We start from the raw sequence: 27,139 nt of genomic DNA, 5'->3' as shown, positions 1-27,139 counted from the left end.
GGGCGGCGGCGGCGGAGGCGCAGGGGAAGGGGCGGGCGGGGGCCGGCTCTCTCCTCCTACCGCGCTCCCGCCGCACACGCTTCCCGGCTCCGAGCGAGCGAACGGCGGCGAGGCGGCGCGGGCCGGCCCCGCTTCCTTCTCGCCGCCGGCGCAGTTCTCGGGCGGGCGCGCGCCGCGATGGCCCGGGGCGAGCGGGGCTGAGCCCGCCGCCCGCCCGCCCGCTCGCCCGCCGGCCCGCCGGCCCAGCCATGGCGAAGCAGTACGATGTGCTGTTCCGGTTGCTGCTGATCGGGGACTCCGGGGTAGGCAAGACCTGCCTGCTGTGTCGCTTCACCGACAACGAGTTCCACTCCTCGCACATCTCCACCATCGGTAAGGGGCGGTGGCCGGGGGCGCCCCACCCTCCCCGCCGCCGCCCCTTCTCGGGGCGGCCCCTGCCCCTTCCCCAGCCCGGGAACAAGGGTCCGCCCCTCCGGCTAGCGGCGGTGTCGTGGGAGGCGAAAACGAGGGGATGAGTCCCGGGGTGAGGGGCCACCGGCTGGGGATTTAAGCCTGGGTTCCTGGAGGTGACAGGCTCCCTGCTGCTGTCCGTGACTATGGAAGGCGCTCGGGCCTCACGCTGGGGAGCCTCCCCGTAGAAGACGAGATAACAGGGTGGCGTAGGCCTGGGTACCCTAAGCTGGGGCAGTGAGAATCAAAGCCACCGATATGACATCCCCCCAACCTCAGGTGCAGAGGGGGAGGGGGAAAAAAAGCTTGTGCTCGGGGACAGGGGTTCACTGTGGGGGGAGCCGAGTTCTGAGTCACTGGGTACCCTCAGTCCAGGGGCGACCCAGTGTGGAGCCAGGAGGGGGAAGAGAGGAGGAAGGGATTGACTTGACAGGGCACAGTTGTGGAGGGAAGCCACAAGGTGGGACACCTGCGAGGAGGGCATGGACAAGGTAAGAGCCCATGTGCCGGTGAAGGGGGCATTTACTAGCCAGCTTCCGAAAAGCAGCCAGCTGAAGCATTTGCCTTGAAGGCGGCTAAGGACCAGGAGGATTACTTGCCAGGCAAGGGGGTCAGAAAGCAGGCAGGACTCACCTTAGAGTAGATCTCTTTGCTCTGGCAACGCTGGAGCCTGTGCTTAGAGGGACGAGGCCTTGTGACATCCCGGACAGGACTGTTATGGGCTCACTGGTCCATAGGAGTGGGTGGCCTCCCCTCTGAGAGTCCCCTCTTGGACCCTGAGTGGCCTCCTCCTCTGAGAGGTCTGAGTGGAGGACATTCCACTCACATCTAACGGGTTCCCTGAGTGATGCCCTGGAGTGGCTTCAGCACTGCCCAGGTCCCCTCTCCTGTCAGGAAGGGCCCCAGACTAGGCTTCCACTTGAGACTTCCGCTCTTCCTCCCCACACAGACTCCTTGCCAAGAGAAAAGAGGGAGCAGGTAGAACCGGGAGGACGAGAGCCTCATGGTTCAGAGGCAGGCTTTGTTGTCAGACAGACCTGGAAACCTCACTTTGGGGCAGCGTGACCTTGAATATCACTTAAGCTTCTGAGCTTTAGTTTCTCATCTGTAGAATGGGAATGATAACAGTTCCTACCTGCCCAGCTGTTGGAAGGATTAAATGAGATAATGTTTGTAAAAGACTGCTGCTATTACCGTTGTCATCATCACTGAGCTCCTGGGGTCTCATTCTCTCTTTGCTTCACTATCTTCAAGGGGCTCAGGGTCAGGGGACAGATAGATGCATTCATCTTCCTCAGGGGAGCTGTAAAGCTAGCTCCTAGGAGGCCCTGGAGCTTGGACTGGGCCGCTGTTTGAATGAGACACATCTCAGGGATGGGACAGGTCTGGAGACCAAGGGAGGGCTGCGGGCCTCTGGGGAAGGCTCAGGGAAGAGGAGATATTGGGGGAGTGCCTGGGAATGGCTGAGGAACCAGATGGGATATGAGGACAGGTTGCAGGCTTGAGGACAAAGGGCAGCAGGTTAGCACTTTCTCTGCACTGATGGCTGGGTCCACCTTTACCCAGGATAGAGAGGACTTTTTAGGAGTTTCGATTCCATGAAAGAGAAAGAAACCTGCCTTTCTTCACAACAGCCTTTTAAAATCTGCCCCACTGGGTTTCTTAAATGCTTTCCGGTTTAAAGCTTTCCACAGCACTTGTGACTCTGCCTTGTCTTAGGCGTGTTTTTTGGCTGCAACTAAGACTTAGGAGAAGAGTTGGATGGTCAATAAAAGCTTTCCCTTCTGGGATACAAAAAGTTCCCCAGGGAGATGGAAGGGGCAGCCAGGAGACAAATCAAGGAGCCAAGAAAATGGGTACTACCAAGTCCTATTCATTAATTTATCCATTCCAAAAAAAAAAACAAAAACAAAAAATGTGTGTCCTGTATCTGGGCTTGGTGCTGCGACCTGATCATGGACATTGATCTCTGCACGTTTCCCAGAGCTGCTTCTGTGGAATAGGGAAAACGGGGCAATTCACCAATGACTACCAAGACAGAGTTCAGATTCTTGGATCATGTCAATTTGTGATTCACTGTTTGGGCCACTTACTGTAAGAGCATGTGACATTCCAGAAATGGGCCTGCAGGGGGCAGTGAGGAGACCTCCCAGGTAGGTGGAGGCACTGACCGCCCCTCTTCTTTCTGGTCAGCAGGTGGGCAGGTGGCCCTGAGCTGGGTCCGTGCCACCGGCATTTATTTCCCATGCAGCTGTGCTGACCCTGAAGGGGCCCGTGCAGAGGCGGGCAGTCAGCACTGTGATGTTTTCTGCTGTTTCTTCACCTGTTAAGCCAATTAATTAAACATTCACTACAAAGTACCGCGCCAGGCATGTTAGAGACAGATTGCAGTCCACCTTTTCCTGCCCACAGAAGCCTGTGATCTAGTTGGGGAAGCAACACAGGCGAAAAAGAGCCTTGGCCACAATTAGAGAATCTCTTTGCAAGCACTTGTGAAGCACTCTTCAAATGTAGGGGATGGATGATGATCCTTATTGTTCCTAGCAATGAAGGTATTACATTCGGTATCAGCAGCTAAATAACCACGCAAGACTTGTCTGAGGCAGCCCGTGAATGGTGAGGGGCCTGTGCGTGAGTGCTAATGCTACACAAAGCACTAGATGGAGGAGGTCACAGAAGGAGAGGGGCCGTGTGGAAAGAAGCGGCAGGGAGGCTCAGGGAGGAGGGAAGGCTGGAGAGAGGGCTTGCAGTGTGGGCTGCATCTCAGTTCCTGTAGGGGTAGGAGCAGATGGAGTGACGGGAGCAGAGACGACAGAGGTGGGAATTCAGTGGGTGTTCATGGAACTCTGGGCAGTCTGGCTGGAACAGAAGGGAGTTTTAGGGGAGGAGAACATTCCTCTGTTTATCTCTCTGTCTCCCAAACTATACTTCACGTGCCTTGAGGGTCAGACCAAACCTCATTCCTCTTTGTTTTCGTAGTCCCAGAACAGGGCCAGGCACGCTCTCCATAAATGTTAAACTAATGAACAAACGAGGGCAGAGGTCATTGAGGGCCTGGCTGAGGAGCTGGAACTCCAGTCTTCGCAATGGCGTCAAGGGTTTCTCGAGCAGGGGGACGACAGGATGAAGGTGGCACTTAGGATGTCGGCTGGGAGAGGGGCTTAGGCCTTGGGGCAGGGAGACCAGTCAGGGGAGACCAGTGGTAGTATGTGGGCACGTAGGACCCTCTCAGCTCGTCCCTTCTCTCTCTTCCACCCCTCCCCCTCCTGTGGTACCAACACCAAACTCCACGCAATCCCCTGTTCTTGTTTCCCTCCGGAAGCAGCGAGTAGTTCAAACCTGAGAGGGCCTCGTGTGGCTGGCGCTGCCTGCCCAGTGGGGAGATGATGTCCCATCCTAGTGGACATCGACATGCAGGGGACCTTTGATTTCCTTTCTGTGTGGCGGCCACGTGTCAGCCACTCAGGCAAGCTGTAGGGACTGCCCGTGAGTTGGTTTTCTCCCCCCAATCCTTGGTCTTCCCTGAGACCCTGTCATCTCACTCCCTGTCCTGGGGACCTTTTTGTCTTAAAGGCCACCTTCTGGGCTTCTAGGAGGCTTCGGCCTATAATTTTCCGGCTTCGCTGGTTGAACGGCTGTGGCTTCAGGCTTGGTTCCTCAGTCTGGGTTTGCTGCTGCAGTAGCATCTTTCTCAGGAAGTTCTCTTTGAACTGGCTCTCCTTGCCTGGGGAAAGGGCTCGTGAGTAACTGAAGATGGGGGAGTGGGCTGGGGAAGGACCAGGGGGGAGAGGTCAATAGCCTGCAGTCCAGTGGCCTAACAAACATGGGGGCCGACGCTTGGGCACCGTGGTCCTGAGGTCTGCGGGCCCCCAGACCGCAAGGCACTGTGTATACATGCTGTGTACACTGCGGGAGGGTCCGGTGGGTCTGTGTACCCCACCGTGTTGGGAGGCCTGCAGAAAGGAAGGGGAGGTGAGAAGCTGAGTAGAATAGAAGGAGCACAGACCACATGCCTAAGATTTGCCGTGGCCTCACAGACACTTAACGTCTCTGCCCTTAATTTCCACATCTGTAAATGGAAGATAGTAACAGAATCTTCCTTAATGGTCTTTGTGAAGATTACAGAGGCTAATAGATACAAAGCACTTGGCAGAGCTCTCAGAAAAAAAAAAAAAAGGCAGCTGCTCTCATTGTATTATGATTATCCCTAGCTCATAAGAAAGTTGGAGATGAACAAACTGTCGATATGTGCTTTGAGGTCATCCTGTCCATCAGTCGTGCATTTGGTCATCCGGGCACTCTGCAGAGCACCCGCCGTTCTGAGCCAGACAAGGAGCTGCGGGGACAGCAGTGAACAACATGGGAACCAGGGTGCCAGCTGCCCTTCCTGGGGAGCACATGAGTAGACTCTGGGTTTCATTTCCGCTTTGGTGCTATTTCCCCCCTTGCCCTGACAGTGCCGGGGCTGAGAAGGAAGAGTGAGTTGGCGAGGATGTGCAGAGGCGGAGGAGTGGGGAGAGCCGTGACCGGAGAGGACGGCTCTGCCTCAAGGCTCTGACCTCAGCCAGGTGTCACCCTGCCTCCGGCCCTGCTGCGCACACCCCCGCCCCAAGGACCTGATCCCCGAGAATGGCTCAGAAGCCCTCATTTCAGCTGCTCTGTGCACCTGTGCCACCTGCACGACTCTGCAGATTCACCCACAGCTTCGAGCACCCTGGTTCCTGCTTCTTCCTCCTCTTCTCCTCCTCCCTGCTTCCCAGACAGCTTGGTGATGAGCTTTATAACATGAAAGTCGATATTTGGCTATTACTCTTCTACCCTGATTGCCACCTCGTCTCAGAGTGCCTTTTTCTGTAATCTAATATTTGTGCCTGTTTCCCTGTAAAAGTGCCAATTTTCTGCACAGGGCTCTGACCTCTCCTTGGCTGTTCTGCCCTGGGCAATGTGCTTTGTCAAGGGGACCACAGAGTTTCCTGGACATTTAATCCCTCCCACTGAGGAAGACAGAACTAATCATTGGCCCTATTTTATAACTAGGAAAACCGAGGCCCCAGGGAAGTGATGCTCACGTCTTGCATTCAGGTGACCCTAACTTGAACCATCTCCTCTCCTCCACTTTCCCCAAACTGCATTGGGCATGCCCTTGCTCACCCCAGAAGGCCCATCCACGGCTGCCAAGCAGAACCTCTCTCCTGGGAGCCAAAGGGGAGAGGACATGTGCCTCCCTCACCCCATCTGAGGGCCCTGGGCTGGAGGGACCGTTGTGCCACTGCTGTTGGCTGAGTCTGCTTCCTTGACATGACCCTCTGGGGGACAGTCTGGGGCCGTGATTGAGGAGTCTGGCCGGGGCACCTTTGAGGATGAGATCTGAGTGTTGCCTTCATGTTACTATTTTGATAACATATTTACAGGGAACTCTGTGACTGGGGCCCCATGATCCAAAGAGAGAGCCGACAGTTGGCTTCAAAATATGGGTCATTCTCTGATCCCTCTTCTCTGATTAAAATTTTCTCTCCACGGATCTTTTCTACTGGAATGTACTGACTTCATTCATTCACTCATTTATTCCCTCACACACCTACTCATTCATTTTTTTTCTTTCATTGATTCAGTTTTGTTGAATAATATACACTGAGTATCTGCCTTCTGCCAGGCAATGAGACTGTGAAATGAGCGAGATGCTGTTGTGCCCTCTGGGAGCTCACAGAGCTGTTGAGGAGTCAGGCATCCGAACAGACAAGCAGAGTTTATGCAGAAACCACGTCAGAATGCTTTGGAATCACACAGGAGTGATCAATTCCTCCTGCATCAGTTGGTGAAGGCTTCACGGAGGAAGTGACATTTGAGTGAGGCCTTGAAGACTAAGCAGGGTGCCCCAGGGGATGGGGCTGGGGGCGGGGTGTGTGGAAAACACCTCAGGACTCGGGGCTGCTACTCTTCTGCCTGGCCGTGGTCGCACCAGCTTAAGTTCAGCTAGAGCCTTGCTGGGAGTTTGCTCTTCGGGCTCCGAGCAAGGGCAGATGCATCGAGAGGGCCTGTTCCCTCCCAGATGTTTGCTCCTGGGGCTCCAGGCTCCAGTCTCTTCCTCCTGGAACCTTCTGCCGCCTGTCAACATGGCGCAGCCCAGAAGAGGCTCTGCGGAGGGCGGAGGAGTGAGTGGTCAGAAGCCTGGCAGGTCTTGGCTGCCTCAGCGGTACCCACGGACCACTCAGCAGCCGGCTGAGGGAGCAAGGCCCAGGTCAAGGGTCTGCTGGAGGGGAGCAGGACGGGGTTAGCTGGAGTGCGTGGCACACAGCCCGGAGGCCCTCTGGAGGTCTGTGCATGCAGCCGTGGGAAGGGCAAGGGGACCGATGTTTCCCGAACACCTACTCTGCACAGGGATGGTGTGCTTTACATACGTGAGCCAGTCTGTGTAGAGATCTCATCATAAAGTGGGGGGCGAGGAGTCTCCAAGTCGGCCTTGCAAGTGTTTGAGAAGTTTCTTGGTACATTCTTCAGTTAGAGCCTCCAGACAAGTTTCTATGTCCATGAATGTGTGTTTCTATGTCCATGAATGTGTACGCACACGTGTATGATGACGGTGGGTCCCCAGGAGAGCCCAGAGAAGGGCAGGGCCTTGCCGAGCTTTTCCTCTTTTATCACAGAGGAAAGAATAATGTGGCCCCTCTTTTTTTTTCTCTTCTGAGGAACTGCAAGTTTCACTGAAATGTGTTCCTGCCTGGGGCCCTGATCCTTCAGATCTTCCCCCTGCTGGTACCTTCTTGTCATTTAGTCCTCAGCTCAGATGCCACCTCCTTTAAAAGATCTTCTCTGACCAGCCATTCTAAAGCAGCTTGTGCCCGGGTGTCCTCATCTTCTACTCCATTATTCTGCTTTTGCCTCAATACTTAGCACTCTCTGAAATTACTAGTTTACTTATTTATTATCTGTCTTCCGCACTAGAATAGAAGCTCTCTGAAGACAAGGATCTTTCTGTATTATTTGCAGCTGTGTCTTCAAGTACCTAGCTTAGCTCCTGGCACATGGCAGGCATTCAATAATAGTTTGTTATGAATGAATGGATGAATGCGTGCGTACGTTTCCTAGAGAACTTTTGCTCTTCCCTGAGGGAAGTTGCAAGTAGTGTTGGTTTCTTGGGACTCACAGACAATGAGAAACTCACTGTGTACCCATGTACAGTTTGGAACTGTGCGAAGAGGGGAGAAGAAGGGGAGCATTTTGTAAGGGGTGAACTGTTCCCTGTAGCTTTTAGCTTTTCTGCTCAGATACATGCTATAGGAGAAGCTCAGACATAGCACGGAGGAAGGAAGTGGCTCCCGTGATCGCTGCGCGAGTCGGGTCCTCTTTGGTGAATGCAGAGGTGACAGGTCAGTGTCTTACACTAAGGTCAATATTGCCTGTTGCTCAGGGTCACTGCTGGTGTCAGGTGATGCCCATCGGCTCAGCCAGGCTGCTGAAGGGACCCTCCAGGACTCTGGAGTAGGAGATCCTAGGGCTCAGGCACTGGGGCATGCATTCCTCTCAGCATCACGGGAGTCCACGTTTGACTGGGAAACCCTTCTGCATGATAATAGCCCCTGGGTTCCTGGGTCCAGGGTCTCCAAAGACTCTCCCTTCAAGATCTGATGCGAAGGTAGTAGTCTAGAGAGTTGTTCCCCGTATCACTACGTGCACTGCATCTGTTTGTGTCTTAAAAAAGAAAGGAGAGGGAATATCATTCTGAGATCGCCAGTCTTTTTGTGGGTGGACATCTGAATCAGGGCCTTTGACCTCAGGTTAAATCATGGCCTTGGAGTTAGAGGATCAGGATTCTGTCTGCCAAAGGCCCTGCTTCCCATTGCTCCCAGAGCAAGATGGTGCGAATGCTGCCTCATGCATGTGCTCAGACAGCCTGGGGGCACCTTTTCCCCTGAACCAGGCCAGCATGAGGGACAGTCATTCCGGAGCTGGGTAAGAGGAAGTCAGTGGCATGCAGCCGCACAAACAGTGAGGCTAAGAGTTCCCAGACAGAAGGGAGGAAGGGCGATGCAGTAAGTGGCAGGCTTGGGGCAAAGACCCTCTCCCCCGCCCCTCACCTGACTGGTGTGAGGCACACTTATGCCTGGAATCTTCTCTTGAGCTTTGTCTCTTAGCTCTCCTGTCTTCTTCCTCTCCCTTGTCCCTCAGCTGGCGGGGAAATGGTTTCCTTTCTTGCTGAGGGCAAGGGATTACGCTGGTGCCTTGTTTGGGGTGGCAAAGTCAGGCAGCCACCTCCCTGCAGGATCTGCCTTTCCTGACAGTTTGTTTTGGGGTTGCTCGGGGTGACCTCCTGCCACATCCCATGTGAGCTCCACGCGTCCTGTCCCGTACTTGCTGGTTTCCTGCAGGGGGAGGGGCTGGGGTCCTTCCTGGGACTTGAGTTTGGTAACCGGAGCCAACACGGCTCCAGGGATTGGGTATCTGCCTTGGGTTTCAGATGTATTAAGTTGTTCCTGTGGTGGCGTCTCCTTGCTGATGGAAAGGCTCAGGTCACGCTGGCTGCCGGGCCTCTGGGCTGCGGTTGATCACGGTGATAACATTTGGCACCCAGAAGAGTCCTGTTTCCACTTGAAGCACGTGGCACTGGGCGGGCGGGCAAGCTGGCACCTGACATTAACCCATGAGGTGCTGGCTCACCAACAGGCACACCTGGCTTTGCCAGAATTTAGGTTGCAGGCAGACTCTGGGGGCCGTGTGGCTCCCACGGTGGGCGGCATCTTCACTTTCTGTTGAAACACTCCAGCTTAGCGTGGCTGTCTCCCCTCTTGGCACCACTCTGCTTCCTCTTCCTGACATGAGCTCCTTCCTACTTTCTAGAGCTTTTTCTATTCCCCAAGCCATGACCCTAATCTCATCCCTCCCATAGGAGATAGCTTTTTCAGCTAAGATTTAATAAAGCTTTGTGCCAGGCTCTGTGTTATGGGTTTTATAGCTTATCTCATAACCCTTACAAAAATTCTCTGACATCAGGGATTGCCATCCCCATTTTACAGGGGAGGAAACTAAGGCAAAGAGAAGTTAAGTAGCTTTCCCAGGATCACACAGGCAATTAGTGGTAAAGGCAGGATTGGAACCAAACTCTGACCTCACAATTGTGTTCTTAATGACCTCGCCACTCTGTTTCTTCTTTTTTGTTTTTTTCAACATCTTTATTGGAGTATAATTGCTCTACAATGGTGCTTTAGCTTCTGCTGTATAACAAAGTGAATCAGCTATACATATACACATATCCCCATATCCCCTCCCTCTTTTTTTTTTTTTTTTTTGCGGTACGCGGGCCTCTCACTGCTGTAGTCTCTCCCGTTGCGGAGCGCAGGCTCAGCGGCCATGGCTCACGGGCCCAGCCGCTCTGCAGCATGTGGGATCTTCCCGGACTGGGGCACGAACCCGTGTCCCCTGCATCGGCAGGCGGACTCTCAACCACTGCGCCACCAGGGAAGCCCTCCCCTCCCTCTTGCGTCTCCCTCCCACCCTCCCTATCCCACCCCTCTAGGTGGTCACAAAGCACGGAGCTGATCTCCCTGTGCTATGCAGCTGCTTCCCACCAGCCATCCATTCTACATTTGGTAGTGTATATATGTCCATGCCACTCTCTCACCTTGTCCCAGCCCACCCCTCCCCCTCCCCGTGTCCTCAAGCCACTCTGTTTCTTGAGCTGCCCTCCCTCCATGCTTTCCAGGGTTTTCTTTGGAGGCAGACAGTGATGGGAAGGAGTGCCGTTCCCCTGGATGTGCCCTGTTCCCTTCTTTCCACGGTCTTCACAGGCCCTCCACTGTGGACTGGGGCAGTAAGCTCATCCCCACAGTGAGGTATCTTAGGAGCTGAGGGAGTGCTAGTGCCGTCTCCCCTGCCCTGTCCCTCGCCCCAGTACCTAAAGCAGGGCCTCCCTGTCCTCCAGTTCTCTGACGGCAGCCCTGTTACTGTGCTCCAGGACTCTGGGTGTGGCCTGGCAGTCACTGGGGGTTGCTGCTGAAGGAGCAGAGGCTACACAGCCAAGGACACAGGAAGAGCCAGAGGCCACTGGTATAGTTAGGGCAGCACCGTCATAGGTGTGTCAGGGCCTGGCACTGTCACTTAACTGAGTTTTCTTGTCATTGTCTGTGAGGTGTTAAGGCAGCAGGACACATGCCACTGCTCTTGAGCCATGGGCACCCCCTCCTCCTGCTCTCTGGGGCAGGGGGATGCCACTAATGGCATTGCTACTTTATGCCTGGCACTGCTGGTATGGAGGCGGAGATTTTTAAAAAATTATTTATTTATGGCTGTGTTGGGTCTTTGTTGTTGCGTGTGGGCTTTCTCTAGTTGCAGCGAGTGGGGGCTATTCTTCATTGCGGTGCCTGGGCTTCTCACTGCGCTGGCTTCCCTTGTTGCGGAGCACGGGCTTTAGTAGTGCGGGCTCAGTAGTTGTGGCTCATGGTATTAATTGCTCCGCGGCATGTGGGATCTTCCTGGTCCAGGGATCGAACCCGTGTCCCCTGTAGTGGCAGGTGGATTCTTTCTTTTTTTTTTTTTAAGATGTTGGGGGTAGGAGGTTTTTTTAGTTATTTATTTATTTATTTTTGCTGTGTTGGGTCTTCGTTTCTGTGCGAGGGCTTTCTCTAGTTGTGGCAAGCGGGGGCCACTCTTCATCGCGGTGTGCGGGCCTCTCACTATTGCGGCCTCTCTTGTTGCGGAGCACGGGCTCCAGACGCGCAGGCTAGTTGCTCTGCGGCATGTGGGATCCTCCCAGACCAGGGCTCGAACCTGTGTCCCCTGCATTAGCAGGCAGATTCTCAACCACTGCGCCACCAAGGGAAGCCTGGCAGGTGGATTCTTAACCACTGCGCCACCAGGGAAGTCCAACGCGGAGATTTTTAAAACAAACACAAAATTTTGTCAAATACAAAAGTTATCCTCTGCCTCTTAGATGCTCTGCATCTAGAAGACAAAAAGTAGGAGGTGGCAAGCAGCAGGGCACGTCGTCTTCCTCCCAGCCCTGTAGCTGAAACGACTTGCCACCAGCCTGGGGGAGCCACTAGGCAGCAGTGGGCAAGTACAGGCTGAGAATTCTCAGGCAACCTGAGGTGTGCACTAAGAAGAGGGGCTATGCTATGAGGATGCCCACGGGCCAACACCTGGGGTCTGGCATGGACCGGTAGCTGTGCTGGGACCCATGCCCCCAGCTCCCACTCTGCACATCTGTCTGCCTCCTGCTTCTCTCGGTACCAACCGGCCAGTCCCTCTGCACCACCTGGAAGGAGCCGCTTTGGCGGAGACGGCACTGGCACTCCCCCAGCTGCTCCTGTTGGCCAGGTCACGCTGTGGGTGACCAGCAAGCCCACTGATGGGCCTCCTTTGGGTCAGATGTCCACCCTGGTCTAGGCGGGAGCTGCTTCCCCACAAAGAACATGCCACAGCCAGCCCTGCTTCCCTGAGCGGAGGCTTTGGGCTGTGTACTTCCAGCCGAAAAGGGACACTGGGTGTGGCGGACACCACGCTTGACGTATCTGAGGTGCTGGGAAGAAACGATGAACTGCTGGTCGTGCTCTGGGCACTTGGTTGGGAGAGGGCCTCGTCTTCTTGACTTTCTGGTCCCGGGGCTCTAAGGTCTCCAAGAACCTCTACCGGAGCGGTGTGGAGGTAGCTGCTTGTTTCTTCACACCTGGGTGTTCCCTGTGCCCGGGAAAGGAAGCCGGTCCTCTTGAAGGGATGCTGACATGGCGCTGTGCAAGGCGATGCATCTGGGCTTAGTGAAATCATGAGCTCTCAAGGACCAAGGGGCTCCCTAATAATAGGTGATGGTGGGCTTGCTCCATGTGTGCCCACTACTAGATGCCTTGTTATACCAGAACAGGGGTGGGGAAGGCAGGGGCGGGACAGAAAAGGCAGTAAGAGTCCGCAGCCTCGGAGGGTTGGGAAGCCACTGATCAAGTGAGGTGTCCTGGGTAGGTTTTGAGAAACCTGTTTGCAGTTCTGGCTCAGCCATAGGATGTGGGAAGGGAGTAAGTTACTTGGCTTCTCTGTGCCTCACGGTAATAATCCCTGTCCCTACCTCCTTCATAGGGCTGGCATGAGAACCAAGGGCTCTGGATCCCCTAGCCAGGGGGTGTGCTATAATGCTTAGCAGTATCATGAACCTTGCGTGTGTTCTACCTAGAGATGGGCTAGACAGTCATTTTCAAACGTTAGTGTGCCTTAGATGTAGTAGGTCTGGGTGGGCCCATTTGCATTTTCTAACAGGCTCCCCGGTGCCGTGGATGCTGCCGGTCTCTGGATGAGCAAGGGTAGTGGAGTAGCAGGGGACTAGACTGTGCAATCCTTCCCACATCAAGGGTGCTCTGGGTTTGTTTTCCTGGCTCCTCCCCAGGAAGCCTTTATTCAGCAAAGGGAAGGTAGGAGTGAGAGAACTGTCTTCTACCTGTGAGGAGCTGCACATACATTATCTAATTTATACCCCACACCCACCCTTAGGAGGCCGCTGGTATTCTCATTCTATGCAAGCAAGCTGAGGCTCAGAGAAGTTGAGAGTTCCCCAAAGTCACACAGCAAGTACCAGAATCAGGATCCAGACCCAGGTCTTTCTGGCTCCAATGCCAATGGATGGCTCTTCCACTAAATTAGAACCCTCAAACTTTCGCCTATCTAAAAAGTCACCTATGGTCCTGTTAAAAATACAGGTTTCAGGGCCTCACTCTCAAATTCTGATTCATTAGGTCTAGAAAGACAAAGGAGTATCTTTTTTTTCTTAGTCACCCCAGGTGATTCTGAAGCTGAGCATCTGCAAAGTACACCTTGAGAATCGGAGAACTCCCGTGCTGCCCCACCTGACACCTCACAGGCAAAGTCGCAGTCCAGATGGAACTCCCCAACTTCAGCATGTGCTACCCATGCTGCCCCACCTGACACTTCACAAAGTCGCAGTCCAGATGGAACTCCCCAACTTCAGCATGTGCTAGAGTCACCTGGAGAACTTGTTCAAACACAGATTCCGAGCCACCTCCACCCCACCCCTGCCCAGAGTTTTGGATTCTGTAGATATGAGGCGAGGCCCAATAATTGGCATTTCTAACGAGCCCTGACTGACGGTGGTGCTGATGCTGCAGGTCCGGGGACCACACTTTGAGAACCACTGTCCTTAGAAGCCTGCTGTCAAAAGTGTGATCCATGGACCAGTAATATCAGCCTCACCCAGAGGCTTATGTGGCGTCTTAGGCCGCATCTCACACCGACTCAATCGGAATCTGCATTTTAACATGGTCCCCACATGAGGTGCATCCACTTTAAAGTTTGAGAAGTGCTGTCTTAGAGGAGCCAGAATGAGAACACGCCAGGGGTGGAGTTAGATGAAGAATCTCTCTTCTCCCTAAAGAGTCTGAAGGTGCAACAGAGAGGGGCGAAACTGTTAGGATAGGATGTACACCTAGAGGGGCTGATGACAGCTGAGAGGTGAGACTTGGAAAGGATAGAGGACCCTTCCCCAGGGAAGGTGGAGACGACAGGACATTCTGAGGAAATGAGGTGGGCCTTACAGCAAGGCTTCATCAGGCAGCTGTCACTTTGCCCTTAAGACAGTGGACAGGGTGTTCTCTTGGATGCTTTCAGCGGTAGTGGTAGGGAGAGGGTGGACCGGGACTGAGCCCTTCAGCAGGGAAGACAGTGGCTGTGAGGAATGTGGTGGGTGAACCACCTGGAATAAACAGCTTCTGAGCAGCAGCGAGGCCCGGCAGAGGTGAGAAAGCGTGAGTCTCTAGGCGACTAAACAGGGCCAGTCTTTTGACTTTGCCCTGCAGTGCTCAGCAGTGGAAAAAAACCAACAGCCACGCAGGGACAGGGAAGGGGCCGCAGATGGGCACAGGTCACGGCAGGCCAGGGCTGACTGGTAGATGGACACCGTGGAAGGTGCAGGGTGTATGGGAGCAGAGTAGAGCAATAGATTTCACTAGAAGATCTTTGGGCTGTTAATCTTTCAATTTAAAAAGGATGGGAGTGGGTGGGAGAGGACGATCCCTCAGAAGGCATAGACTTTCTATGTTTCTTCCTTAGTGCTGGTGAAGAGCCAATACTGATGCATTTTATTTCTCAGAGATGTTACAACAAATTTTATCGGTGGTCAGGAGGGTCTAGATTGCAAGACGGTGGTGGGTGTGGGGGTGCCATGAGCCCCCAGAATTCCCCAGCCTTGGTCCCTGGCCACACAGCTAAGAAGCGAGGGAAGAGGGGAGGAGGAATCCAAGCCCAGCGCTCACTCCCAGGGCGGCTCCCTGTCTTCTTGTCAGCCCTGCCTCTCCTAAGACCTGCCTTCATAGTCAGGGAAAGCTCCCTGGTGTTGGGGGCTCCTCCCCCAGCTGAGCCCTTCTCCAGAGAGAAACAGCAAAGCGTAGGTAAGGCCTCTCTGCCTGGTTAACGCACTATTCTCCTCTCATTCCCCCAAGGAACAGTGCAAGGGCTCTGCCATCAAACAGGCCTCTGCTACTTGCTGTGCCAACCTTGGGCTAGTTATCTTACCTCCCTGGGCCTTTGTTTCCCGTCTAATAAGCTCTGTAAGGGCAAGGACCATCTGTCTTTTTGGCCACTTTGTCTGCATCTAGCACTGTGCAGGGCACAAAGTAAGTTCCCATAGAGGTTTGTGGAATAAAGGATATAGATTCCTCTCTCACCAGCTCCCCACCCTTGTGACCACTTTGCACAAGGTGCTGCCCTTTGACTGGGCTTGCTGGGCTGGCATGAGGACGAGCTGGCTTTATTATGAAATGAACAGAATCCCTGGTTCTCCTGGGAAGAAGGCACTGTACCAGGAAAGAACAAAGGTTTCTCGATTCCCTTCTATGCCGGGTGTTGGGGAGAAGCAAATTTTTTTTTTAATATTTATTTATTTATTTAGGCTGTACCAGGTCTTAGTTGTGGCATGCGGGATCTTTAGTTGTGGCATGCGAACTCTTAGCTGTGGCATGTGGGATCTAGTTCCCTAACCAGGGATCGAACCCAGGCCCCCTGCATTGGGAGCGTGGAGTCTTACCCATTGGACCACCAGGGAAGTCCCGAGAAGCAAATTCTTGACAACTGCTTGTCTAGGGAGGGGGTGAGCACGCTACTGCCCCCCACCAAGGCCAGGGGCCCCTCTCCTTCTTTCTCCCTCCTCTTTTTTTTACTTTCTTGGCACCCTCGGTAGAATGGCTGCCAGACGTTATCCATTTGGAAAAGTACAGCTCGATAGATATGAATCAGCTTGGGCAGGTGAAAAATGATTCACTTCCGAGCAAGTTGATTTAGTTCAGGTTGTCCAGTCTGAATCTTTTTCTCCCTTTTAATTAAATGATGATTGGTCTCAGTGGTGAGAAGGAAGAGCCTGAATTTAATGTCTGTGTTTGTGGAAAGCTGGGGACAATGTGGATAAGGGGGGAAGTATTCCTGTTGGCAAAGGACTAATGCCGGGGTGGAATGGCAGGGGCACTAGGGATTCTGGCACCTTTGGGGCTGTGCTGTGCAGCCTGGGGACTACGGGCCAGAACTCTGCCTTCACCCTGTTTCTCACCTGAACACTGGTTAATGGTGCCCATTCCTGACTTGTCTCCAGGGAGTGCACTAGGACTGCAGCTTAATTAACTTCCTAGACACAGTTCTTGAATCACCGGGCACAGTGCCTGGCACAGTAAGGGCTGGGGAGAGGTGCCTCATCACTGCTGTCACTCAGATTCAAGCCTGCATGCTGCTGGTGGTGCTGACTTCTGCTGCAAAATTCCCCAGATACGTTTCTGCGCTGGACTGGTTTGCCAAATCCCTTACGTTTCCTGTGTCTTGTGGCAGCTTAGCTCCTCAAGCCCCTGGGCAGATAAGCCTGAGAGCCCTGATTGTCTACCCTCCCTCCCCCAATGACATGCTGTGCCACTGCCTCTTCATGTGGTCACTGGCAGTGACCCAGGAGCTCCCATGTAGACCAGGGCTGCACTTGGTATAGTGATAGCTGTGACCCACTGAATGTCCACCAGGTGCCCGGCACTGTATATCATTTGGTTTTCTCAGTGACCCTCTGAAATGATTGGTAATGTCCCCATTTTACTGATGAGAAAATGGAGGCTCAGAGGTGCCCAAGGTCATAGCTATGAGTTAAGTGGCCAGAGTTAGGATTCAAGCACAGGCCTGACATTGAAGCCCATGCTCCTTCTAGTAAACAACAATGCCTCCTCTGGTAAAAGGGCCTAGTCAGCAACAGATGCACTAGGCCGTCTCCTTGGTGGGCCTTTGTTAGGTGCCGAGGGCTCTATACACACTGTGGGGCTGAAACAGTCCTCTCTCGCCAGGGTCTCTGTGCCTTCCCCACATTCATGACGGCACCGTAACCCCTCCTGGTTGCTAATAAGGCAGAGAGAGAATAAACCCAGGCAAATGAGGTGGACTGCTATTCCTAGGGATTAGCATTCCAGGAGGGATAAATACAAGTGGTTCTCTGCACAAGTATAAATAAGGAAAACTTTACACAGGAGTAGAGTGAGACACATTTTGGGGCTAAGTAAGGCAGCAACGGAGTGGATTCCCCCATATTCACTTCCTGTGTGCCACAGGCCCTTTACTCCTGGCAACTCGCAGCTCAAGGAGGACGGGAAGCCCCATTCAAAGCCCTGGACACTCCCTGAGGGTCAGTTTTTGGTTCAAGAAGGCCTTTACCTTGTGCCATCTTTCTGCCAAGTTAAACCAAAAGGAGACCCTCAGGTATGAGTGCCCTGGGCCATACTTCAGTTCTTCAGTGGGTATCCTTCCTTTCTTTCTTTTTTAAAATTTATTTATTTTATTTTTTATTGCTGAGCACGGGCTTTCTCTAGTTGTGGCGAGTGGGGGCTACTCTTCGTTGCGGTGCGCAGGCTTCTCATTGTGGTGGCTTCTCTTGTTGCAGAGCACGGGCTCTAGGCACATGGGCTTCAGTAGTTGTGGCATGCGGGCTCGGTAGTTGTGGCTCACGGGCTCTAGAGCACAGGCTCAGTAGTTGTGGCGCATGGGCTTAGTTGCTCTGCGGCATGTGGGATCTTCCCAGACCAGGGCTCGAACCCGTGCATTGGCAGGTGCATTGGCAGGTGGATTCTTCACCACTGCGCCACCAGGGAAGCCCCCTTCCTAACTTTCTTGCTCACTTCCTTTCCCCAGGTGTTGACTTTAAGATGAAGACCATAGAGGTAGATGGCATCAAAGTACGGATACAGATTTGGTGAGTTGGGTAGCAGGAGAGGACCTGGGGCTCTCCCTAGCTGCCACTGCCATGTGTAAAATCCAGAGGCTTCATCTGGAGTAACTGGCCACCTTTTCGATGGAGAGAAGCAGAAGTCTCAAAGCCCATCTCCTGCTCCCATGAGCCTTAATCTCTCATCTCTGCGGCTCCCAAGATCTTAGTTCCCCCACCAGGGATTAAATCCAGGCCCTTGGCAGTGAAAGCGCGGAGTCCTAACCACTGAACCACCAGGGAGTTCCCTCTCATCTCTTTCTTAAGAAACTTATGGGACTGACCGCAAGTCACCAAAAAGCAAGAATTAGAAGGAATTGGCAAACTAAGCACTGCGGGTTTGTCTTCGAATAAAGCTTTTCCCTTGGGCCGTGCTGCCCTGCATAGCACTGAGGTAGGATTCCAAGCAGGGAGGGCTACGCCCCATCCTTACAGTGGGAGTTCCTGGTCGGAGTTCCTCACTACAGCACAGTGCAGTTCCCATAAGTAGCCACAGGGGGCCGCTATAGCTCTCTGGCCTGTTGCTCCTGGAAGCATTGCCTTTCCAGCATTTGGAGCGGCCTCCCAATTTCAGAGTGGTATGGGCATTGCCTGCAGAGGTCCCAGAGGGACTGGAGATGGAGTAGTCCCACCAGTCTGGCCACAACGGCCAAATCCTAGAGAAAGTTATCCAAGACCTAGTTATGGTTGTGGCTCCTAGCGCAGATACAGTTGACAAGGACCCACAAGCCCTGTCAGCACCTATGACCAGTCCTCTCTGCTGCAGAGTCAGATACGTTTGGATCCCCTTGGGGACCAAAGCTCCACTGATTTTTCACCCTGCAGCTCTCCAGTTTCTCCTGCAAAGGCACAGGGTCTCCCAGGTCCCGTTCCTCCCCTCCCCACCTGCTTCCATGGTCCATGCTCTTTTGAAGGGCTGGCTTTCTATTGCAGGGACACAGCGGGGCAGGAGAGATATCAGACCATCACAAAGCAGTACTATCGACGGGCCCAGGTGAGCCGCTATTTTCAGGGTTTAGAGGTGGGATGCTGCCACCCACACTCCTGCCTCTGGGCGTTTGAGATATTTGTGCCACTGATCCCCAAATGGGCCCTCGGATTGCCTGCTGGGGAGTGAGGGGGGTGGGCTCAGGGCGGTCTTTCAGTCGTTCACTGATCATTCATTCATCAGCTACTCTCTGAGCACTCACTACTGGCGGGTCCCCACCCTCACCCTCAACTTCCACCCTCCTCCTCGGGCCAAAGACCACATCAAAGTATTGGTGCCTTTCTGCCTCAGAGAGCTGTGTGATGAGCCTAGGAAGCAACAGCTTTGGGGGTCTGAGAGAGAAGGAGACTTTTCTGGGTGCTGAGGGATCTTCATTATGCTAAGCAGGGAGAAGGGAGATTGGGACCCAGCATTTAAGGTACCACACCCAATTCTGACCCCATGACTATGCACTGTCTCTGTGTGCATGTACCTGCCCCATCTCTCTCTCCTTCTCTCTCTCAGGGAATATTTTTAGTCTACGACATTAGCAGCGAGCGCTCTTACCAGCACATCATGAAGTGGGTCAGTGATGTGGATGAGGTAGGATGTGCTGCCTCACTCTTGGGGGTGGGGAAGGGCACCTCAGAGGGGAAAGCAAAGTGAAGGCCACATGGGAAGGGCTGAAGCTGTCAGGGTTGGCGAGCAAACACTACCAGGAACCCTTGCCTTCTGCAGCCCTGGATCAAGACCTCTGGGTGAGTAAGACATGAGGAAGAAGCCCAAGCAGCCACGCCCTCCATGCTCTATACCCTGCCAGGCCTCCACGGCTATGTCTTCCCCTGAAATGAGTTAGGACAGAGCCTACGCTGTGAACAGCTTCCTTCCTGAAATGTCAGGACCAGGTGGAATTGCAAGACTGGGGTTCCAGTCCTGGCTCTGCCACCACAGTTGTTGAGCCCTGGGCAAGCCATTTGAACTCTGAGTCCCCAGTTCTTCATCTGTAGAATGAGGGGCTGGACTTAAGTCCAGTGTCCTTTCCAGTTGTCCAACCCGAGGAAGCATCAGTGTCTTCTACCCTAAACAGTCCCTGTGACATCCCTCTGGGACCCCTGGGATCAGCCATGGTACTTGGGGACGCCTGGCACCTGCACCCGCTCAGCCCACTCTGTCCCTAGGGCTCTTAACTTTGCTGCTGGTGTGGAAGCCCGTGTAGGCTGTGTGGGTGGGGAGACTGGGGGAAGGCAGGACTCACTGGCAGTTCTGTCTGTCCTTTGTCCCTAGTATGCACCAGAAGGTGTCCAGAAGATCCTTATAGGGAATAAGGCTGATGAAGAGCAGAAACGGCAGGTGGGAAGAGAGCAAGGGCAGCAGGTAAGTGCGAGTGGGCTGGCTGAATCCATCCCTTGGGTTTTTGGCTGGCTTCCTGGGCCAGGCCTGAGAACTGGGACCCAGGGTTCTACCACCATCATCAGACACCCCCCTACCTCCACAGTAGCCTAAGGCACTGGCTGAATTGCCATCCTTGAGCGTTTGTTTTCTGTCCTTTACGACAGTGATTTGGGGTCCATCCTGAAACAAAGACCTCTCCGAACTCCAAGGCGCCCAAAGCAGGATTACCTCTGCCTAAGAGCCCACCCTGGTTAGTGCGTAGGAGGGACCTCAAGTGGCTCCCTTCTCCTCTAGCAGCATCCAGGCATAGCTTCTGTCCTACAGTCATCTCACCCCTCCACACCCACTCCCTGTCCTCCTTACAGTTGAAAAGAGGTAGGAAGGGAAATGAAGGCGTGAAGGGCCCACATTCAGAGAAGCCATGGTGGCAGAGAGGGTAGGAGGATGGTTTTGAGGGAATGTCCAATCACACAGGGAGACCATCCTCCCAGAGAACAGAAAGAAAGATGGGTACCACTGAGGCCAGAGTCACCCACTTACTCTGAGGGCCTCAAGAGTTTTTCTCTCCCTCTTCAGTCAATAGCGTCCCATTAGCACTTGAAATAAAATTGTTTTTTAGTATAAAAAATAATACATGGTCATTGAAAATTTTGAAAATAGAGGCCAGTTCCTACTAGAATATTCGTATTTGTTGATTACTGTATGTGTGGCCCTGTGCTAAGCAAGTGCTTACAGATGCATGACCCCATTTAACCCTTCCACAGCCTTGGTTGATAGACGCTCTCATCCCATTTGAACAGAATGCGAAGTTGGGGCTTAGAGGGAAGAGGTAACTTGTCTAAGGTCATATGCTCTTAAGTGACAGCACTGGTATTCCAGCCTGGGTCTGTTTGACCTCAAAGCCCATGTTTTTCATTAGTTTGTCACAATAATTTTGTGTCTCTGTCTCCTGACGCGTGATGTGTGTGTGTTGGGTGTATATGTGTGACTGTGTGTAGGTGGGGTACATTTGTGGAGCATCTTCTCCCATTCTCTGCTAGCCTGTGTCTTAGGAAGTCCTAGTCTCATCTGAGAAATTATCTACTCTGAGAAACTGTCGCGACACAGCACGGGCCCTGAGTGCAGTGGCAGGAAGGATGCACCAGGTGCTGCGGGCACCTCCCTTACCTTAGCGACGCCCTTTCAGGAAGGTTCTTCTCTTGCAGCTGGCTAAAGAGTACGGCATGGATTTCTATGAAACAAGTGCCTGCACCAACCTCAACATTAAAGAGGTGAGGCCCGTCTCTTGAGCTGAGTCCAGCGAGGCGGGGAGGCGAGAGGACGAGGCAGCAGAGTGGCTGAGAGCAGATGAGCCCCACCCAGGGCGGGCAGCCACAGGGGTGCCGGGAAGAGGGGAGACCTGGACTTACTGTGTTCCTTGACCTCCCAGTCCTTCACGCGCCTGACCGAGCTGGTGCTGCAGGCCCACAGGAAGGAGCTGGAAGGTCTGCGGACACCCGCCAGCAATGAGTTGGCCCTGGCAGAGATGGAGGAGGATGAGGGCAAACCTGAGGGCCCGGAGAACTCTTCAAAAACCTGCTGGTGCTGAGCATCTTGTGTGGAGCGCCCCGCACAGTCCTCTCTCCCCGCAGGAGGGCTGCGGGCACACAGGGAGCCTGGGCTTTGCCCTGCTTCTCTTCTCCTTCGGGTGACCCTGTGGAATCTCGGCCGCTGCTCCTCCCCCTGCCTGGCTCCGGGGAGCAGCTCCTCTGTCCTGTCCGAGCAGCCTCGCCCCCCTCCCCCCACCCTCCCCCCGGGATGGCCCCCTCCAGCCTGTTTCCCCAGCCACAGGCCTGCTTCAAGCCCCTGATGTGCTACGAGCACTGCCTCACTACCCCGAGGTCCCAGACAATGGCCCAGTCTGGAGTCAAGGCCACTGGAGGTTCCTTCTCTCTCAGTGCATCTGGTCTCCTCTCTGCTTCTCCTCGCTTCTTCCCACCTCTCTTTCTGTCCCTTCCCCTCAGCCGTGTTCCTATCAAAGCCCTCCCCCCACCCCCCACGTGTCCCGTGTGGCTGCTGGTACAGCACCTTTCAATTCCTCCCTCTTTGCCTGGCCGAGGGAGTGGACTCAGGCTCAAGGGCACGTTCCCTGCTCTGCTCTGGGAGAAGCCCCACTCCGCTTTGGGGGAAATTCTTCCCATCCTCTCCTCCCCGCCGCCCCTTCATGTGCCATGGGCCTGCCTCCCTGGTGACTGGGGAAAGAGGAACGGCAAGAGAGGAAGGAAAGCCCAAACTGGTGGTCCCCACGCCTGGGGCTGTCCTACACCCCACCCCCACCCTGCCCCGTCCCCAGCTTCCGCTGCACTTGGCTGCCTGCCCTCCTGCCTCTTGGGGGAACTGAGCTTCAGAGAAGAAAAAAAATGATGAGGGGTGGCAGGGATAAGAAGTAACCTCCATTCTCTACCTGCCCTGCAGCGTGTATGCTATTTCTCCCTGCCCCCGGGCTCCCAAATTTAAAGATGTGGACCAAGGCCTGAGGGCACTGCAGGGGCATGGAGAGCCCTGGGGCCAACCACACACTCCAGGAAGGGGAGTGTTTGGAAATGAAGGACCAGCTCCTATGTATCAAGTTAAGAGCCAGGACAGCAGTTTGCAAACCAGAGGGGAATTCGGCAGCAGCAGAGATTCCTGGGCCCCATCTTCCATTTCTTATGTAAGAAGGGCACTTCACCACCGCCCTGGCAGGTGAGAGGTGACAGAACCACGCTGGTGGTCTTTCACCGAGCCCAGCCTTCCGCTCTCAAGGCTTTCCCGAGACCCAAAGTTTGTGGGAGAAGGGCAGGGGGCTCACGGGCAGAAAGCAGGCGAGCCCTGGGTAGGAACGCTTGGTGCTGTTCCCTTCAGCCTTCAAGACCAAGTGCTCATCTTGTTCCTCAGCTCCTGACTCAGAGGCCTGAGGGTTTGCCAACTGCACTGTGGCTACAGGTGGAGGGAAGCAGACTCCCTCCTCCAGGGCCCTTTGTTTCAGGAAGAAGTTTCTTTAACCCCATATGGTCCAATAGTCGTTTGCAGGAGGCCCTTTAAGGAGGGAGCAAGTCAGTTACCAGCCCTAGTAGGGTTCCTCTCCACCTTCCCAAGATGGGAGAAGCCTAGGGAGGAGGATCAGTCTTAAGCTGCGTTGCATGGCTGGCGCTGGAGTGAAAACAAAACTGGGCATCGAACATTCACTAATTAAAGACTAAAATCCAGGACACACACATGTGAAGGATTAAGAGCCTCACTTCCTTACTCATCTGAAAAAATGGGTGGGGGATGAAATGGCCAAACCTTTCCTCTGACTCATCAAATCAGGAGAGGGCAGGAGAGGGTAGCTCAGGATGAGGAAATGGGGGATGGGTTATTGTAGTGGAAGGGAAAGGAAGGCAGGAATAGTTATAAATCGTCAGCTAATGAGAAATGTAAAGAGCTGACTCTTTAGGACGAAATCATGACCACAGCTGAGGATGCTTCCTTGAGGACTAACTCCTCAGGTGTTAAAACATGCAGCATCACTCTGGGGTGGGGAGGTCAGCAGTGCCAACCCGCGGTGTGCCCTCAGCCAGGGGCTCGGGGGAGGGGAAGTTATACTGGCCACTGGCTCCAACTTGTGGTCAGTGTTGCTGCTTTCCCTGAAGATCTGGCCGAGTACCATTGCCTTTCTCTCCTAGCCCCCCTGGGGAAGAGGGACTATATTTTTACTGTACCCTAGGGGTTCTGGAAGGGAAAACTTGGGGTTAGGATTCTATGGCCTGAGAAGCCCCATCCGTAAGGGCCACAGCTGGGGAGAGGTATGGGGCAGGAGAGGGGTTGGGATTTTAGGGTGCAGCTATGCTCATGAGGTACCAGAGTCAGCATCTCACCCCTAAACTTCTCCAGTCCCGGACGCAGCCTGGGACCTGGCCTTAGACTGTTGAGCAGGTGCGCCTGCCTGTTGGCGCCACCTCTGCACCTGTTGTCTTGAGGTTCGGCACAGCCCCAGGCTCTCCACCTGCTCCTGAACCCCAGCATCTCCCTGTGACGGGTAAACTTCGTGTGCTGTGTCTCGGGTCCAGGATATGAATTGTGAGCAGGGTTCATCTATTTTAAACACAGATGTTTACAAAATAAAGAATATTTCAAGTCACAGGTGTGACTGCCTGTGTGAATCCCCGGGAGTAGATCTCACTGGGACCCTGGCAGTTCAGGGGGAGGGAGAGAGGCAGTGCTGGTAGAAGAGGTTCCAGAATCCTAAAGCAACAGCAGAAGAATGAATGGAAACAGCAAACGTCTTCCGTTTGGTGCCTTTCCTAATGCCACCTGCAGGGGAGCCCCAAGCAGAGCCCCCATTGCTCGGCAGTGGGCTCCCATTGCGGAAATAAGATTGAGTAGAGTCATTGGGGACATGCTGAATATCTATGTCTGAGGGTGTCTTTAAAACCAAGAGGTGGGGGGCTTCCCTGGTGGCGCAGTGGTTGAGAATCTGCCTGCCAATGCAGGGGACACGGGTTCGAGCCCTGGTCTGGGAAGATCCCACATGCCGTGGAGCAACTAAGCCCGTAAGCCACAACTACTGAGCCTGCGCGTCTGGAGCCTGTGCTCCGCAAAAAGAGAGGCCGTGATAGTGAGAGGCCCGCGCGCCGCGATGAAGAGTGGCCCCCGCTTGCCACAACTAGAGAAAGCCCTTGCACAGAAACGAAGACCCAACACAGCCAAAAATAAATAAATTAAAAAAAAAAAACCCAAGAGGGTGCTCATCTGCTTGGAATGTAACAGAAACAGGTCTTCCTGAAGGCGTGAGGTGGGATTAAGTAATCTTTCAGAAGTTCATCCTAGCCCTGTGCTTGGATACCCCAAGGGAACAAGGCAGTCTAGAATCTTGGGGTCTGGGGACTGATGAATACTATACTCTGGGGTCCAGAGTTGATGGAAGAGGCAGAGAATGTTTGGAGGTAAAGATAAAATGAAGGAAGGAGTAAAACAAGGCAGGGCAACAGTAGCCTAAGATCTTAACCTGCATTTTCCAATTTACAGAGAACTTGTAATGCTTTATCTCCTTTATCGGAACAATCAGACAATCACGTCTGTGCGAGATAAGGAAGGTGATTATCTTTATCCAAGTTCGACAGATAAGGAAACAGGTGCCTAGGGGCCCCAAGGAAGAGTGGCAGAGTCAAGGCTTAAAAGGAACAACCGAAATTGAAATCTCCAGAGGGGAAAGCTTGGCACCTCTATTTAGAAAAATCGCTACATGCAGTTCTCACTTGCAGCCAGAATTGAGAACCATCGACCTAGGCTTTCTGCCTACTAAGCCAGTGAAGTTTCCAGAACATCTACTGTCCCTGTGGAAAGCCATGTTAGTGCATGTCCAGAGTTACAAGCTTCTGGAAAGTAGGCCAGTTTGAGGTAAATCTGGAAACAAAGAAGTATTTTAGGAGAGCTTCATCAATTGTATTCAATCGTGAAAGGTGAGAACCTGGGCAACTCAAGGTGTCCTAGGTTGCCCCTGGAGAAAAGGGGTGTCGTGTACCTAAGGAAGACAGCACCTCCACTCCTCAGTTCAGCAACTTCCATGGTCTTCCTGGAGAGGGGTCCCAGAAGGGCAGCCAGTAAGAGGCATCTGGAAGCCCAGAGAGTACTAGGGAAGTGCTAGGCATGCAGGTGAATCTGGCAAGTTCATGTTAAGAGTTTAGCCCATTATCAGGGCAAAGTTCTTGACTCAGTGGCTTAGGAGGCGTTTATTTGCTTTTTCTAGCAACTCCACCCAGCCTCAGCAGGGGACACACTTCCCTCTGCATTTCCTGCCACCTCTTCTAGTGGCAAAAGATTCCATTCCCACTTAGGTAATGGAGGCTTTTGTGTAGGGAGCAGCCAGTTAAGATGTATGGATCCCCGTGTCGCTATAAACAGCCATGAACAGGCTACAGAACAGAACACCTGGGTACTTCCTGGAAGGCACTTCCTCCATCTTCTCAACAAATCAGATTCTCAAGACCAGCTGCTCCCCAACCTGGCTTATTCTTTGTTCTAGGAGACAGTTCCCAATGGACACATACCTGTGAAAACACTCTCTAGTAAACAACTGCATTGTTATTGAAATTTCGCTCTAAAATCCCAAAGCCAGGTAAAGCCTAATTGCCAGCTTTAATGATGGAGAAATCCAGGCATTAAAAACAAAAAACAAAATAACAAACCCTGATTTCTTGCATTGGTGGGTGTTTGGAAGAACGAAGTGAAGCATTAGGTCTTTTTAGTTTCTGTGGGCTTCCAGTGCTGTGCTCCCATGATAGCTCTTAGCAGGTCCCCCGATGTCCTGCAACACGTTGCATGCTGGTGTTGAAAACATCGTGAGTGGCCTAGCTGGGTCTAGAACCATAGCAGCTTCAACTGCCTGCACACTTCCTTCCGTGGGGAATGACCAGCACAAGCCCCTCTGAGAAGTCTTTGGGACTGTCTTTGTCTGATAAGAGGTAGGGGCATCCATCCCCTCTGAGTTTACCCACCTGCTCTGTGACTCCTCTCTGTTATCCCAGCCACAACCAACTGCATCCTCATGACCCTGTGGAGGTGGGGTGTGGGGTATTAGAGGAGATGGTACAGCGCAGGGGGCAAGGGCAGATGTGCTCTCCAGGACAAGTACCATCACTCACTGAGAGACTTTTCAAGACAAACACAGCTTCCCCTCTTCAGACTGGTGCAAGCTGAGGCACTGAAAGCCATTATTTTAGAAAACCACACACCGTCCTCCTAATGGTCCCTTTGATTTTGTGCTTGTGGAAAGTAACAGCCAAAGAGAGAAATGTGAACAGTAACATGTATATTCCATTTGTAGTCTGAGTCAAGGGGACATGCGCCCAATCCTCTTCCTCATCCTTCAGCCCTCGGCAGACCCTGACCTCTCAATTGCACAATTCAGAGCTCGGCACTCAGCAGGCGCTCAATAACTGTCTGTGCCAAGTGAAAACAATATGCTGGGGCAAGTAGGAGTCAATCTTGCATCCGTCCCTGCCTTTTTTCCTCCCCGTCCAACCTTTGGGGCTCTGGTTTCCTGCAAGCAGTGAATTATTCATGTCTGCTCAGAGATATCACATTGGCCCTTCCTAGGTTGCCAACAGGGTGGAGCAGGGAGG

At 53.4% G+C, this 27,139-nt stretch overlaps 1 protein-coding gene across 3 annotated transcripts; it reads left to right on the top strand.

Annotated features, from left to right (window-relative positions):
• Positions 1–9: 9 nt before the first annotated feature.
• On the top strand, positions 10–27,050 carry RAB15 (RAB15, member RAS oncogene family). 3 transcript variants are annotated; one of them, XM_022570350.3, is made up of 7 exons: positions 10–372; positions 17,584–17,644; positions 18,590–18,650; positions 19,149–19,226; positions 19,908–19,997; positions 21,221–21,286; positions 21,445–27,050. In XM_022570350.3, the coding sequence occupies exons 1-7, from the start codon at positions 249–251 to the stop codon at positions 21,601–21,603; spliced, it is 639 nt and encodes a 212-aa protein (XP_022426058.1). In that variant the 5' UTR covers positions 10–248; the 3' UTR covers positions 21,604–27,050. The 3 variants fall into 3 exon arrangements, with proteins under 3 accessions (XP_022426058.1, XP_089763967.1, XP_089763966.1); XM_089907840.1 differs by lacking the exon at positions 10–372 and having other exon boundaries at positions 15,633–17,644; XM_089907841.1 differs by lacking the exons at positions 10–372; positions 19,149–19,226 and having other exon boundaries at positions 15,628–17,644.
• Positions 27,051–27,139: the final 89 nt, after the last annotated feature.

This window comes from Delphinapterus leucas, chromosome 2 (assembly GCF_059928025.1).
Source record: "Delphinapterus leucas isolate spDelLeu-1000000601 "Yukka" chromosome 2, BTC_Dleu_Yukka2, whole genome shotgun sequence".
NCBI lineage: Eukaryota > Metazoa > Chordata > Mammalia > Artiodactyla > Monodontidae > Delphinapterus > Delphinapterus leucas.
Note: the sequence above shows the minus strand (reverse complement) of the source record. Positions and strands in the feature narration are given on the sequence as shown.

Bases quoted from the DNA above. Each gene is read 5' to 3' on its own strand.
- RAB15 (XM_089907840.1), top strand. From the start codon at position 17,457: ATGTGGGATCTTCCCAGACCAGGGCTCGAACCCGTGCATTGGCAGGTG. The intron at 19,227-19,907 runs GTAGGATGTGCT...CTTTGTCCCTAG, and splicing joins GGGTCAGTGATGTGGATGAG to TATGCACCAGAAGGTGTCCA. The intron at 21,287-21,444 runs GTGAGGCCCGTC...TTGACCTCCCAG, and splicing joins CCAACCTCAACATTAAAGAG to TCCTTCACGCGCCTGACCGA.